General features: G+C 36.6%; 1 protein-coding gene across 1 annotated transcript in view; it reads left to right on the top strand.

The window, feature by feature from the left end:
• PSPC1 (paraspeckle component 1) overlaps window positions 1-15,728 on the top strand; it is an 80,917-nt gene that overhangs the window by 26,623 nt on the left and 38,566 nt on the right. Inside the window, exon 5 of the mRNA XM_049867373.1 lies at window positions 12,362-12,446. Coding sequence (XP_049723330.1) covers window positions 12,362-12,446 — 85 coding nt within the window. The remainder of the gene's footprint in view (window positions 1-12,361; window positions 12,447-15,728) is intronic.

Genomic DNA, 15,728 nt, shown 5'->3' with positions numbered 1-15,728 from the left:
TTCTAGCTTTTTGAGGAAGTAGCATACTGTTTTCCATACTGGTTGTACCGTTTTGCAGTCCCATCAGCATTGTATGAGAGTTCCAGTTTCTCCACAACCTTGCCAGCATTGGTTGTTTTCTGTTATTTTGATCAGTGCCATTTTTGCTGGGATGAGATGGAATCTAATTGTAGTTTTGATTTATATCTCTGATGCCTAATGATTGTGAACATCTCTTCATGTGTTTGTTAGCCCCATGAATGTCTTTGGTGAAGTGTCTGTTCATACCCTTTCCTATTTTTTTTTTTTGGATTGTTTATCTTTTGGTTGTTGAGGTGTTCTATATATTTTAGAGATTAGACACTTGTCAGATAATGTTGTCAAAAATTTTTTCTTTTGATGAGGTAGGTTCTCTTTTTTGTTGAAGTCTTTTGATGAGCATATTTAATTTTAGGAGGTTCTAGTTAACCTAGTTTATTTTCTGTTTGTGCATTTTTAGTTATATTTGATAGTCTAGGCCATAAATCAGGGCCCCTAGCTTTGTCCATATGTTATCTTTCAGAACATTATAATTTTAGGCTTAAGATTTATGTCTCTGATCCATTTTGAGTTAGTTTTTGTGTATGGCGTGTGGTACGTATCCTGTTTTATTTCTTTGCAAATAGATGCCCATTTTTGCCCTTTGTTAGACTATCTCTCCCTCATTGAATGGATTTTGATCCTTTGTTGAAGATTAGCTAGCTGGTTGGATTTACTTCTGCGTTTTCAATTCTGTTCCATTGGTCTGTGTGTCATTGTACCAATGCCAGGCTGTTTTAACTACTGTGGCTGTATAGTAAGTTTTGAGATCTGTGATTGTGAGGCCTCCTATTTGTTCTTTACTTGGGGTCTCTTGTCTTTCCATATAAAGTTAGAGATTCATTTTTCCATTTCATTAGATAATAATTTTGGGATTTGGATCAGGATTGCATTACATCTGTAGATGGCTTTGGGTAGTATTGACATTTTCACAATGTTAAGTCTTTCAATCCATGAGCATAGTGTGTTTTGCTGTTTATGTAGGTCTCTTTTGGTTTCTTGCGTAGCGTTTTGTAGTTTTCCTTGTATAAGTCTTCTAGTGTTTGGATAGATTTATTCCTAGGTATTTTATCCTTTTGGGGGGATACTGTAAATGGTATTATTTTCCTTATTTCCTTTTTCGAGTTCCCCTTGTTAATGTAGAGGAATCCAACTGATTTTTGTATGTTGATCTTGTACCCTGCCACTTTATTGAACTCTTCTGTTAGTTACAGAAACTTTTTTGTGGAGCCTCTGGGATTTTTTATATACAGGATTATGTCATCTGCAAATAGGCACAGTATTACTTGTTCCTTGCCCATTTGCCTTATTACTCGGGCTAGGACTTCTTGTACAGTATTGAATGAGAGTGGTGATAATGGGATAATTCTTGTCCCATTCTCAAGGGGAATGCTTTTCAGTCTATCTCTGTTGAGAAGTATGTTGGCTTTTGGTTTTGTATATATACCCTTGGGAGTTTTTTTTTTTTTTTTTAGTGACATGGTCATTTTCTTTTGTTATGGTTCTATTTAGGTTTTCTACCTCATTGTGGAATATTTGTACCTCTGCTTTGTTAGTTTAGGTAGATAGTACATCTGTAGAAACTTGTCCATTTATTCTAGGTTTTCAAATTTATTAGAGTACAGTTTCTCATAATATTCTGTAATAATCCTCTATCTTGGTCTGTTATGTTGTAATGTCGCCCATTTCATTTCTTTTTTCATTTACGTCTTCTCATTTTTTTCCTTTGTCAGTTTGGCCAGTGGTTTGTCAATTTTATTAATCTTCTCAAAGAACCAACTTATTTTGTTGATTCTTTCATTTTTTTGTTTTATTCTACTCTGATCTTTAGTATACCTTCTCCTTATTTACCGACGTGGTTAGGTTCCAAAGACCAGGTCATTACGCCGAATCAGTGTTATGTGATGATGGAGGATGGCCACGTCAGATCACAGAATGGAGGATGACTGCATCATTACACAACTGCTGAATTAAATCATCACGTAACTGCTGAACCACTGAGATCATGGCTGAGCAAAGTTAACACATAACCTTAACCATCAAAACCCGCGTTACTCTTGCCTTGTACCTCAGCGCTCTTTACTGCCAGATGTACGTCTTTAATGTACAAAATAGTTGGATAGTAGATTTTTACTATTGTCGTAAATGTGAAATGTTGGGTAAGGAAATAGTTGATAAGTGTATTTCCTTCTGCTGGCTGTGGACTTTTGCTCTTCCTTTTCTGTTTGTTCAAGTTATCAGGTTAAGTTACAGGTTTTGGATCTTTCCTCTTTTTTGATGTGTGCATTTATTGCTATAAATTTTCCTCTGAGCACTGCTTTTGCTGTGGCCCAGAGGTTTTGATATGTTGTCTTTATCGTAATTTGATTCTAAGAATTTTTTAAATTTCTTCTATGACCCAGTAGTTTTAAAGTAAGGTGTTACTCAGTTTCCATGTATTTAATTTTTTTCCCTGCACTTTCTGTTACTGATTTCTAGTTCTATAGTATTATGTTCAGAAAAGAAGTTTTGTATTATATCAGTGTTTTTGTAATTGTTGAAGCTTGGTTTGTGGCTTAGAATATGGTCTATTCTGGAAAATAATCTATGTGGGTTGGAGAAGAATGTGTACTGTGCTCATGTTCGGTGGTATGTTCTGAAAATGTTTATTGGTCCATTTGGTTGTTCTATTATTTAGATCTTCTGCGTCTTTATTGACTTTCTTTCTAGTTTTGTCTATCATTGAAAGTGATGTGTTAAAGTCTGTTACTATTATTGTAGAACTGTCTCTCATTTCAGCTCTCTTAGAACTTGTGTGTATTTTGGAGCTTTGTCATTAGGTGCATACCAAAACCAAACTTGTTGCCATTGAGTTGATTCTGACTTATAGTGACCCTACAGGACAGAGTACAACTGCCCTGTGGAGTTTCCAAGGACCGGCTGGTGGATTCAAACTGCTGACCTTTTGGTTAGCAGCCTAACACTTAACCACTGTGTCACCAGGGCATAGGTATTGATTATTGCTAAATCTTCTTGGTGGGTTGATGCTTTAATCATTATGTAATGCCCTTGTCTCTGATAATGGATTTAGATGTAAAGTCTGTCTGAAATTAATATTGGCTACTTCTGCCTTCTTTTGGATATTATTTGCTTGGTATGTTTTTTTCATCCTTTGATTTTTAATTTGTTTTTGTCTTTGTGTCTAAGATACAGCATATTGATGGATCACGGATTTTTATTCATTCTGTCACTTCTGTCTTGATTGATCTATTTACTATTGAGGGTGGTTATAGGTATAGATACATTGCTGTCATTTTGTAATACTTTTTTGTGGTGTTAATGGTTTCTTTGTTCCTCTTAATATTCTGTGCTGAGTTCTCTTTGTGTAGATTTTCTTTTCCCATCAGTTATTTTTGTGTTTACTGAGTCTTTTTCGTTTTCTTTATTTTGGTTAGTGGATTTATTACTTTTGTTCATAGTTACCCTGAAGTTTACCTTAATTTTCTTTAAATTGAAACAGTCTGTTATGTACTGAAATCCTGTTGACTTTCACTCCCTATGGAAGTTCTGTGACTTAATTTTTTTTTATTGTGCTTTAGGTGAAAGCTTACAAATTAAGTCAGTTTCTCAAACAAAAAGCAATACACACCCTGCTGTGCATTCCCAGCTGCTCTCTCCTTAATGAAACAGCACATTCCTGCTCTCCACCCTGTATTCCTCGTGTCCATTTAACCAGCTCCTGTCCATCTCTTCCTTCTCATCTTGCCACCACACAGGAGAATCTCACATAGTCTCATGTGTCTACTTGAGCCACAAAGTTCACTCCTCACCAACATCATTGTCTATCTTATAGTCCAGGCTAATCCATGTTGGTTTGGGGAATGGTTCTAATCTTGGGCTGTCAAAGGGTCCAGGGACCATAGCCATCAGGGTCCCTTCGGTCTCACCAGACCGTTAAGCCTGGTCTTTTTATGAGAATTTAAGATCTGCATCCCACTATTCTCCTACTCCATCAGGGATTCTCTGTTGCGTTCGCTGTCAGGGCAGTGATTGGTGGTAGCTGGGCATCATCTAGTTCTTCCAGTCTCAGGCTGATGCAGTCTCTGGTTTATGTGGCCATTTCTGACTCTTGGGCTCATATTTACTTGTGTCCTCGGTGTTCTTCATCCTCCGTTGCTACTGGTGGGTTGAGACCAATTGATGTATCTTAAATGGCCGCTTGCTATTTTTAAGACTCCAGATGCTACTCACCAAAGTGGGATGCAAAACATTCTAATACATTTTGTTATGTCAGTTGACTTAGATGTCCCCTGAAACCATGGTCCCCAGACCCCTGTCCCTTCTACTCTGGCCTTCGAAGCGTTTGGTTATACTCACGAAACTTCTCTGCTTTTGGTTTAGTCCAGTTGTACTGGCTATTCTTGTGTTATGTGTTGCCCATCCCGTCACCTAAAAACATTTTTCTCTGCTATCTACTTAGTGAATATCCTTCTCCTTTCCTCCCCACCCTTGTAACCATCAAAGAATATGTTCCTTCTGTGTTTAAATTTTATCTAGAGTTCTTCTAATAGTGGTCTCATACAATATTTGTCCTTTTGCAGTTGACTAATTTCACTCAGCATAATGCCTTCCAGATTCATCCATGTTATGAAATGTTTCACAGATTCATCATTGTTCTTAATCATTGCATAGTATTCCACTGTGTGAATGTGCCATAATTTATCCATTCATCTGTTGATGTGCACCTTGGTTGCTTCCATCTTTTTGCTATTGTAAACAGTGCTGCAGTGAACATGGGTATGCATATATCTGTTTGTGTGAAGGCTTTTATTTCTTTAGGGTATATGCCAAGGAGTGGAATTGCTGGGTTGTATGGTAGTTCTATTTCTAGCTTTTTAAGGAAACGCCAAATTGATTTCCAAAGTGGCTGTTGCATTTTACATTCCCACCAGTAGTGTATAGGTATTCCAGTCTTTCCTCAACCTCTCCACCGTTTATTTTGTGTTGTTTTGGATTAATGCCAGCCTTGTTGGAGTGAGATGGAATCTCATTGTAGTTTTGATTTGCATTTCTCTAATGGCTAATGATTGTGAGCATTTCCTCATATATCTATTAGCAGCCTGAATGTCTTCTTTGGTAAAGTGCCTGTTCATATCCTTTGCCCATTTTTAATTGGGTTATTTGTCTTTTTGTAGTTGAGTTTTTGCAGTATCATGTAGATTTTGGAAATCAGATGCTGATCAGAAATGTCATAGGTAAAAAGTTTTTCCCGATCTGTAGGTAATCTTCGTACTCTTTTGGTGAAGTCTTTGTGTGAACATAGGTGTTTGACTTTTAGGAGGTCCCAGTTATCTAATTTCCTTTGTGGTGTTTGTACATTGTTAGTAATGTTTAGTATACTGTTTATGCCGTGTATTAGGGCTTCTAGCATTGTCCCTATTTTTTCTTCCATGATCTTTATTGTTTTAGATTTTATATTTAGGTCTTTGATTCTTTTTGAGTTGGATTTTGTGCATGGTGTTAGGTATAGGTCTTGTTTCATTTTTTTGCAGATGGATATTCAGTTATGTCAGCACCATTTGTTGAAGAGACTGTATGACTACATTTTTTATTCCCCACTTCTGACGCTGTTGTTGTTTACAGCTTAATTCCTCTGGTTCCCTGTAGTCAGTTTTTTTAGCTTTATTTTTCTTTAGTGAAGTCTTTGGGTTGGTATCCAGGTGATGTTGTCCTGTGGCTTTATCTTAGGTCATTGTCTGATTTCATTAGGTGTCTCTCTGAAGGACTCCCTTTAATATTTCTTTTAAGTCTGGTCTTGCTTTTACAGATTCCCTTGGTTTCTGCTTAACTAGGAATGTTTCAGTTTAGCTGTCATTTTTGAAAGATGTTCTTACTGATATATAATTCTTGGTTGACAGTTCTTTTCCTTCTGGATTTTATATATGTCATCCCATTGCGTTCTTGCCTGCATGGTTTCTGCTGAGATTTCAGCACATAGTCTTATTGGTGCCCCTTTGTAAATCATATTTTGTTTTTCATGAGTTGCTTTCATAATTTTTTCATTGTCTTTGGTTTTGGGGAGTTTGATATGCCTTGGTGGTTTTCTTGGTGGGGGGTATTCTATCTTGTTGGGGGTTTGTTCAGCTTCTTGGATGGTGACTGTCTCGTTTGTCATGATATTTGAGTTGTTTCCAGCCAATATGTCTTCAGTAATTCTCCATGTAGTTTTCTTTTTTCCTTCCTCTTTTGGAATTTCTATTATGCATAAATTATTCCTCTTGATGGTGTCCCACAGAACTCTTAGACTTTCTTCATTCTTTTTTCTGATTGTTCCCCAAATAAGTTAGTATCAAGGAATTTGTCCTCTGTTTCGCTGATTATTTCCCCCATTAATTCAGTTCCACTTCTGTGTCCTTCCATTACTTTATCTGTTATTGATATTTTATTGTTAAGCCTCTGGATTTCTGTTGTTTTTGTATGGTTTCTAATTGTCTTTGTCATTTTGTTCTTGTATGGTTTTCTTAGTTTCTTCTAGGGCTTTGTGTTTTCCTTGATCTCTTTGAGAATCATTTATATAAGTCTTTTGAATTCCTTATCAGGTAGTTGTATTACATTTCTTCTTCAGGAATTTTGGTCATTAATTTGAGCCATCATATCCTGTTTCTTTATATAATTTGTTAAATAGTTTGAGGCATTAGGGTGTTATTTATATATTGATTGTAAGTTTGTTTGTTTTGTCCTGATTCTTTTGTTTTGATATATCAGCCTGAGTGGGTCAGTCATGCTGCCTATGGCCCAGGGTATGCTCCCACTGGCCTGGTGGGTGGGGCTGTGTGGCCTGTGGCTGGGAGCACAAGAGCACTTACCTGCTAGGTGGGTCTAGTGGTGTTGGGGCAGGGCAGGTGGCTGGAGAGCACTCCCCCTCCTCTCCCCTGCTCACTGCAGGGGGAAGGGGAAGGGTGGTGGACGACGGGGATGGGGGGGAAGAGGAGGCAAGTACTGTGGTCCTCAGCTATCTGGGTGTTACAGATATGGGGGTTCATGCCGTTAATCACCAGAAGGGTGAGGGGAGGTCAGTGCCTGGGCACTTCCTAATGACTGTAGCCAGCCATTGAGACCTGGCCCTGACCAAGTATGAGGAGGGGGTCTGCCTGGAGTCTGGTTGGGTATTGGACCTCCTGTTGTCACACTATGAATCTATTAACTCTGTATATGCCGTGTGCCAGTTGTGTGTTTCCCTGTCTTGGAATCCTGGCACTTTTCCTGTTGTGTGAATGCTGGGACCTCGAAAGCTCTTGCATTTTTTTCCTCTGGTTCATGTCCTCATCCTAGCTTCATTCTGGGTGTGTCTATACAGCTTCTCTGTTTCCTGTTGGTCATTCCGTGAAGTTACCTTCCTGTGCTCTTCACCCAGATTTGGTACTGGCTTTGTCTCCAGATGGCATGCTGTGCTAGGCAGGTCGTCAGAGCACCTCCACTCCGTATCTCTCCTCATTCGCTGTTTTTGTTCAGTTTCTTGTTCTAGTCAGTGTTCAATCTGATTCTTTATCTTTTCGTTTGATGCACAGGGTTGTAGGATTGTCATTTGTGTCGCCTCACTTAGTTTGTTGGGTCTTGCCGTAGAGGGACAGTATGGTGTGTCTGACTAAGCCTCTATCTTGGCTTCACTCCTGTATTCCTTAAAATAAGCATCTAATTGCTTTTTGTTTTGCTCTTAATTTGTTTTTTTCATATTTTTAAAATTTGTTCTTTTCAAAATCACCTGTATGAGACCAAACGAGCCACAATTCCTTTAAAACAAAGATGAGAATGTAAGGGAGCAGGGAAACTAGATTAATGGAAATGGAACAACCAGAACAGAAATAATTAGAATGTTCACACGTTGTGAGGAATGTAACCAATATCACTGTGTAGGAATTGTTGAATGGGAACCTAAACTGATGTGTAAACCTTCACCAAAAAGACAGTAAAATATTGTTTAAAAAAAATTGTTCTTTTCAGTAAACATCTACACTCCCTTGGTTGCCACCGGAGATCAAGGCACCACAGACAGTCTTCCTGGTTTCTGTAATAGCCTTCTTTCTGAACTTCCAGCCTTCTAATCATGGCCTTCTATAAAACATTCTATATACTAAGTCCAGTATTTTTTTTTTTAAATGAAAATTTGATTCTAATTCATCTATAAATCCTGTTAGTAGATTGTCATTTTTTTCAGGATAAAATCCAGGTTCTCATTTGATTCCCCTTCAGTAAGTGTTTACTGAACAGCTATAATTAAGTCATTGAATAACTGTTCTGATGCCAAATAAGCCAAAACAAAACAAAGCAAAAAACCCAGCTAAACAAACTACACAAATTAGTCAGACATTTATGGTTTCACTTGGACCCTAAACCTGGCAGTTTCGTAATTTCACTGTTGGTGTTAGAGCTGGTTGTTGTTAGTTGCCATTGGGTGGATTCATGGTGACCCCCATGTGTGCGGAGCAGAACTGTTTCATAGGGCTTTCAAGGCTGTGAGTTTTTGGAAGCAGATCGCCAGGACTGCCTGCAGAGGTGGCTCTGGGTGGATTTGAACAGCCAGCCTTTTGGCTGGTAGTCCAATGTTGAACCATTTATGCCACCCAGAGACTTTTCCTTTTGTTTTTTGAATTAACAGCTTCCCCCTTGTGTTCTACAGTTTTGTATTTCATCTAGGACTTGTGTGTGTGTGTGTATGTGTATTTATTTTATAACACGACAACGGTTATCTTATGCTATACCTTGCTTTTTTTGCTTTCTACCTAAGCACATACATATTTAATGCTACTTAGCTCATTCTCTGTTGATAGATTCTTTTTTCACTTGTTACTAGAAATACTGCTGCAATGAATATTTATGTATCTTAGCAAATTTTTATAAATGAAGATTCCTTTTATTGGACACAGTAGTACCTTATACTGATTGCTTCATTAACACTTCTTTCACTGATGTTCATTTAGCCCTTTCTAGACCCAAATCCCATTATAGTCGTTACTGGTTATTTTTATTTCCCTCTCCATCTCTTTATCATTGTCATAGGAAGCAGTTCCTGAATTTTCTTCATGATTACTCTTGTTAAGTTAACCTTTGTTACTGTAACTTTTCTGTAACTCTCAGCAGATCATATTAACTCTGTACCAGTATTTTGCTTTACTCTGTCCCTTCCATCAGGAAGGTATTGATTGCATTATCATTCTTTGTGCTTGCCTTGTGCCAATGCATAAGTAATAGAAGTATATTTATTTTCCTTAAATGATATCTTTGGATTCCCCACTATAAAATAAAACAATGGAATGAGGAAATAGGCATTTTTTGCTCCTCCTTTTTTTTTTCTTCTGATTTTTATTCACCGTTTTGCTTATTTGTCTGGATTTAACGTTGAACACTTCATACGAAGATTATGGTTAAAATCTTAAATCTGTCTTCAAGAAGTTTAGTCAGGATTTTCTGCTCATGACTTGATTGCCTGATATTTTCTATTGGTTCCTGTAAGAAGGGCTTATAGGAACAGTTTTCCTCGAGTTTTTGTATGTTCTAAAATATCTGTGATCCTTGTACTTTGAACTGGTATGAAATTCTTAGTCTTTTTCCCCCTTTCCTTTCAAATACTAGATAATATAATTTCATTGTCTTCTAGCATTGAATGTTTCTATGGAGAGGTCTGAAGTAAGCCTGAAATATTTTTCCCTTGTACATGACTTCATCCTTTTACCTGGTTTCCATGTGGAATCTCTCTTTTGGATTCCAGTAACTTATCGAGGGCATATTCCCCCCTTCCCCCAACATTGTGTTATGAAAAATTTGAAACATAAGGTTGAAAGAATTTTCAGGTGTTCGCTAATGTTAACATTTTCCTGTACTTGCTCTATTATATCTTTCCAGCTATCCATCTTTCTGTTCAAGATATATCTTGTTGCGGACCATAATGCTTTGACTATTCTTTGGGAACTAGATAAGCTCTTTCAATGTGTAGATTCAAATCTCAACTTTTAGAAAGTGCAATTCTTAGAGGGTATATGTTCAGCTTTCATGACATGATGGATATTCATTTGAGAAAACACTTTCTCACGGTCTAGCAAATTGGACTTGTAATTTGCGTACATTCTCTTTTGCTGTGTGCCCATATTTATGCTTTATTAAAATCATAGTATAGGTACTGTTTTTATGTTCTTTTATCCTTAAATTTGTCATGTGAGCATTTTTAAATGTTATTTGGCTTAGTAATAAGTAGTGCTGCAGCTGATAATATTCATATATATGGATTATTAAGGAAATTCCTATGTGTGATTTACTGGATCAGAGGATAAGAACACTTCTCATTATGTATTTTTTTGTAACTTTTTCTCCAGAAGGGGGCTGGTATTATGACAGTGTACAAATTATAAGCGTTAATGAAATATCAGGAACTTTGGATATTAATCAACTTTTTTTCTTATTAAGTGTAAAATAGTACTTTGTTTTAAGTTGATGGTCATTCTACTAAATATCAAATAACTGTATTTATCTGATAATTTGATTGTGAGAACGTTTGAGTTAACTGTACCATTATACCAGTGTTACAGGTAAGGAGGAGAGGTTGACACAGCTTTTTCAAATGCGTAGTTTAAAAGTAGCACGTGCAGTTGTTTGGGGCAAGTAAATCATGTTCTTTCTTTTCATGGAAGAAAATGTAATGCAGATTTTCACATTTATTATCATATGTGGTAGGTAAACCAGAATCAAACCTGTTGCCATCGAGTCGATTCTGACTCATAACAACCCTGTAGGACAAAGTAGAACTGTACATTAGGATTTTCCAGGCTTTATGGGAACAGACTGCCACATCTTCCTACCAAGGAGTGACTGGTGGGTTTGAACTGCCAACCTTTCGGTTAGCAGCTGAGCGCCTAACCGCTGTGTGCACAGTGGGTCCTAATATGGTAGGTAGTCCCTCATTAAGAACAGCTACCCTTTAAAACAAATCATGCATAAATTTGTTTTGGGATATACAGAATTGATTTTCTTGGGTAGTGATAGTGAAACATGCTATGTTTTGACTTAATGAAGCATTTCCTCTTAGGAATCTTAAGTAAATTATATATTTTTGGTCTATACTAAGTTCCTTCAGCAAAAAGAATTATATGATAGTTGCGTGGTTCTCAAAATTGATTGTACAATGGAAAGCCTTCCCCTGGAGCTGACACCCTGAATTTGGACTTTTAGCCTACTTTACTGTGAGAAAATAAACTTCTCTTTGTTAAAGCCATCCATTGTGGTATTTCTGTTACAGCAGCACTAGATAACTAAAACATTTCCCTTGTAGGGTTATGATGCCTGAAGGAGCTATTTGTAATGCACATAAAATGGTTGCTATTACTATTAGTATTCTGTTGTTAGCTGTTAAGTATAGGAATTTATTAAGAAACATTGAATTGAGATAATGTATGTTCATTTTATAAATCTCAGACAATATGATAATGAGGGAAGGAAAATAAAAACAACAAATAATTGTCTTCTTCAGAGTATTTTAATGTTTTTTAACCTTCGTATATGTGCAAACATCTTTGTAAGATGTTACAGATGAGAATTTATAGAAGTTGGGAGGCTTATATACTGCTTCATTGAAGTACAGAACCAAATGTATTTTTCATCTGCAGCCCCTGTTCTTGATGATACGGCAAGGATTGTTGGTAGCAAGGATGCTTTTCTTGTTTAAAATGGCCTTCTTCACATCAGTATTCAGCCTTTTCTCCCTTTTCAAGAATTCTCTAATTGCCCCCTTTCATAGAACATTGACTTAGTGCAGGAGGAATCTTACCCTGATTGTGTTGGGAGGGATGATCTTTATTTGAGTTTTATACAGTGTCTTGTCATTCATACTGATTATCTGGTCTGGCTCTTAGGTACCCTTCACTGGTGTCTTTTCCCAGTGCATATTTTTGGGCTTTGCCCTTGGTACTGGAAAAATTGTAATTCATTTAAAAAATGGAAATAAAAGATGGAGTAATATACCTATCATTTATTCTGTTTTTGGAATATGGCAGGTCCTGTGTTTAAATATTATTACCCATTTTGATTTCTTAACATAAGGTTAGACTTTATTCTCTGTATACGCACGAAGAAACAGGCCCAGAAAGGGTAGTAATTTGATGACTTCACAGCTTTTAATTTTTCATTATAAAATGCTTAATAAACAAAGAGGAGTTAGATGTACAAATGTGAATAAGTTACTGAATATGTTCCTTGCAATAGGAGTTATCTGTGCCTATTGATATAAAAATACAGAAAGGAAAGCTTAAAATATTAATATGTAATCAATATTTTATAGATCTAATGAGGCGTCAAGAAGAACTCAGGCGCTTGGAAGAACTCAGAAACCAAGAACTGCAAAAACGCAAACAAATACAACTAAGGTAAAAGATTCACATTGTAACATAAATGTGAATATGCATGTTTTGCATTGTGTGTGTTATTAGCAAAACTCCCTACTGTCCATTATAAACAAGTTTTTCATGCTGAGAAATGTAGGAAAAAATCAGAATGTTGCCTATTTTTGACCATACATAGGGAATTACTCAGCATTCTAGCACTATTCTTTGTTATTCTTAAAATTGTTTGATTTGTTAAGGCACTTTGATTGCATAACTGTGAACTTATATAAGAGGTTTAGGCATGTAATTTATTGTAAGAATGTGCTGTAATTCATTGAACCTTTTTTCCAGTGATGGATATATTTGAATTGTTCTTAGTTTTTATCTTTTTCCTAAGTATGTAGTTACTATAAACATATTTATGCATCTGTGCTTTTGATGATTTGTTTAAAAACAAGAGATTTCTGGAAGTGAAATCCATGGTAAAAGGGTCATGGACATTTAAAATCTTTGTACATAATAGACAACTGTGATGATCAGTTGGAAATCTTTTTTAAGCTTAGTAAGGAAGTTTGGAAGAGTGGTTGATCTAAGATATATAAACAAAAATTAACAGCTTTTCTTATGTCTGTAGTGTTTAGTTGTGAAATGTACAACTAGTAAGTGCTCATGGCAGAAAAAGTAAAGTGCTCATGGGAAAGTCAACATGTAAAGAAGAAAATAAAAAACCATGAATGAGTGTTGTATTTTCACATTCTAGAGATAGGTGATATTGACTAAATTGAAGTATTTTTTTTTTTTCCAACTTTGTCTTTGCACCTGGTTATATAACTATATATATATTCCTATTTTGGGACTACTCTGTTTTTGTTTTAGTCATTCTCAAAGTTAGGATTTTTGGACCAGCAGTGGCAGCATTGTCATCTGGGTAGTTGTTAGAAATGCACATCTTGGGCCCCACTCCAAATCTACTGAATCAGAAACTCTAGGGTGGGAACCAGCCATCTGTGTTTAATAAGCCCTCCAGATGATTCTGATGCACCCTAAAGTTTGGGAACCATTGCTGTATGCAGTTTCCCACATGAACTGCTTACCTCAGCGACCTTTTTTTGACTTTTCTTTTTCGTCTTTACTTTTTAAATAAACAGATTTAAGCCTCTTCCACTTTTACAAAAAAGTGGGAAAAACCTCCTCTCCCTTAACTAAAACACTATCCGAATCTAGTTTTCTCTTCTTATATTTAGACTTGACATCTAGGCTTTTGAAAATAGCACACTGCCCTTTACATACTCATAAAATAAAAATAAAACCGAGCAGAGTGTGGGGGGACCAAAAATGGGCTACAGAGACCAGAATAAGTGAACATAACTGTTTGACACATGAATAACATAACTACCCTGAAAGAGATTGGGAAAGAAAATGATAATCTAAATAAGTTTAGAAAGCAGTACCTTGACTCACACTATAAGCCTAATGACAAGAAGAATTGTACATCAGTCCTATAACCTAGTTAGTATATGTGTTTGTCATAGGGATATAGGTTAGCAATTCTAAACTACTTTGTGTATATACTTACTTACGTGACCAGATGAACAAATACAGATAGTGAGAGCTGGGTTTCTCATTGTTGGACAAAGAAGGAATAGGAGGAAAAGGGCTAAAATTAAAATGAGTAAATGTGTTGGATTGGAATCAGATATCACTATGACTCAGTGATACTTAGTATATGTAGATAGATGCAGAAATATATTTGTGTATAAAATGTATGAGTATGTGTTTTAGGTATCTAGTGCTGTTATAACAAATACCACAAGTGGATGGCTTTAACAAAGAGAAATTTATTCTCTCACAGTCTAGCAGGCTAGAAGTCTAAATTCAGGACGCCAGCTCCAGGGGAAGGCTATCTTTCTCTGTCGGCTCTGGAGGAGGGTCCTTGTCATCAGTCTCCTGGTCTAGGAACTTCTCTGCACAGGAACCCCAGGTCCAAAGGACATACTCTGCTTATGGCGCTGCTTTCTTGGTGGTATGAGGTCCTCATGTATCTCTGCTCATGTCTCTTTTATATCTCAAAAGAGATTGGCTCAAGATACAGTCCAGTCTTGTAGATTGAGTCATGCCTCCTTAACGTAACTGCCACTAATGTCATGGCATTAACATACTAGAGATAGGATTTACAACATCTGGGAAAATCACATCAGATGACAAAATGGTGGACATTCACACAATAGTGGAAATCATGGTCTAGCCAAATTGATACACATATTTTTTGGGGGACACAATTTAGTCTATGACAGTATAAAAATATGCATGCATATATTTCATAACCCTGTCCACTGTCATCCCAGAAACACTCTATCTAGCATCTAGATTTTGGTTTTTAAATACCATTCTCCATTAAAAGGAATCAGGGTTCTTTGAAAAAGTGGTTGATTCCAGGACTGGGGCATGGAAAATTCAAGATGAACGTGGAATATCTTATACAAGAAGGTAAGGAAGTACTCAAAAAAAGGTGGAGCGTGTCAAAAGAACACAGGAGCCAACATGAAGGAGTTCCTAATGGCCAAAGCTGAAACAATTTCTGCAGTAAAGTAAATCACGATGGTATTAGATTTTAAACCATAAAAGAAATATCCAGGAGTTCATACTGATATCAGCAATCGAATAAATAAATGGGGGCAAAGGACAGCTTTTTCTTGAAGAATTCCAGTTAAATGTGGAAGCAATGAGGGAAATAGGTAAACACTATAGTAATAATCTACCCCTTGGAAACTCTATGGGGCAGTTCTATACTCTGTCCTTATAGGGTCAGTATGAGTCAGAATTGACTCGTTGGCAATGGGTTTTATAGCAGTTATTATTACAGAAATGTTTATTCATGGACACCAACATTGGTGGACGAAAACATGAGAAACAGGATTTGCATAGTCTCGTCTGTATTAAGTACAATGGAAAAATAGTAAATTTGAAGTGGAGAATCTTGGTAGATACTGCCATAACCAAGTAATTAAGGTTAATATCACCCAGAATAAGACATACTGACATCAGGAACCCCGTGTTAAGATGAACTGAAAAAGACACATCATCATTTCTGTAATATTCTTGCCCAAACTGCCTAACTTCATTTCAGTTATGAGAAAACATTTGACAAAACCAAATTCAAGGACATTTATGGGAATTTCTTCAATTGGTTAATGAAGTGTGATGATGGGGCAGGGGAGTTTGCTTGTGAATGCTTCCTTCTGCACATAATAGTGATTATTGTCTAGTCAGTGTGGTCCTTTGTGGTAGCTTATCTTGGGGATCCTTGGGTGGTGCATACATTTA

Source organism: Elephas maximus, chromosome 23, assembly GCF_024166365.1.
Source record: "Elephas maximus indicus isolate mEleMax1 chromosome 23, mEleMax1 primary haplotype, whole genome shotgun sequence".
Classification (NCBI taxonomy): Eukaryota; Metazoa; Chordata; class Mammalia; order Proboscidea; family Elephantidae; genus Elephas; species Elephas maximus.
Note: the sequence above shows the minus strand (reverse complement) of the source record. Positions and strands in the feature narration are given on the sequence as shown.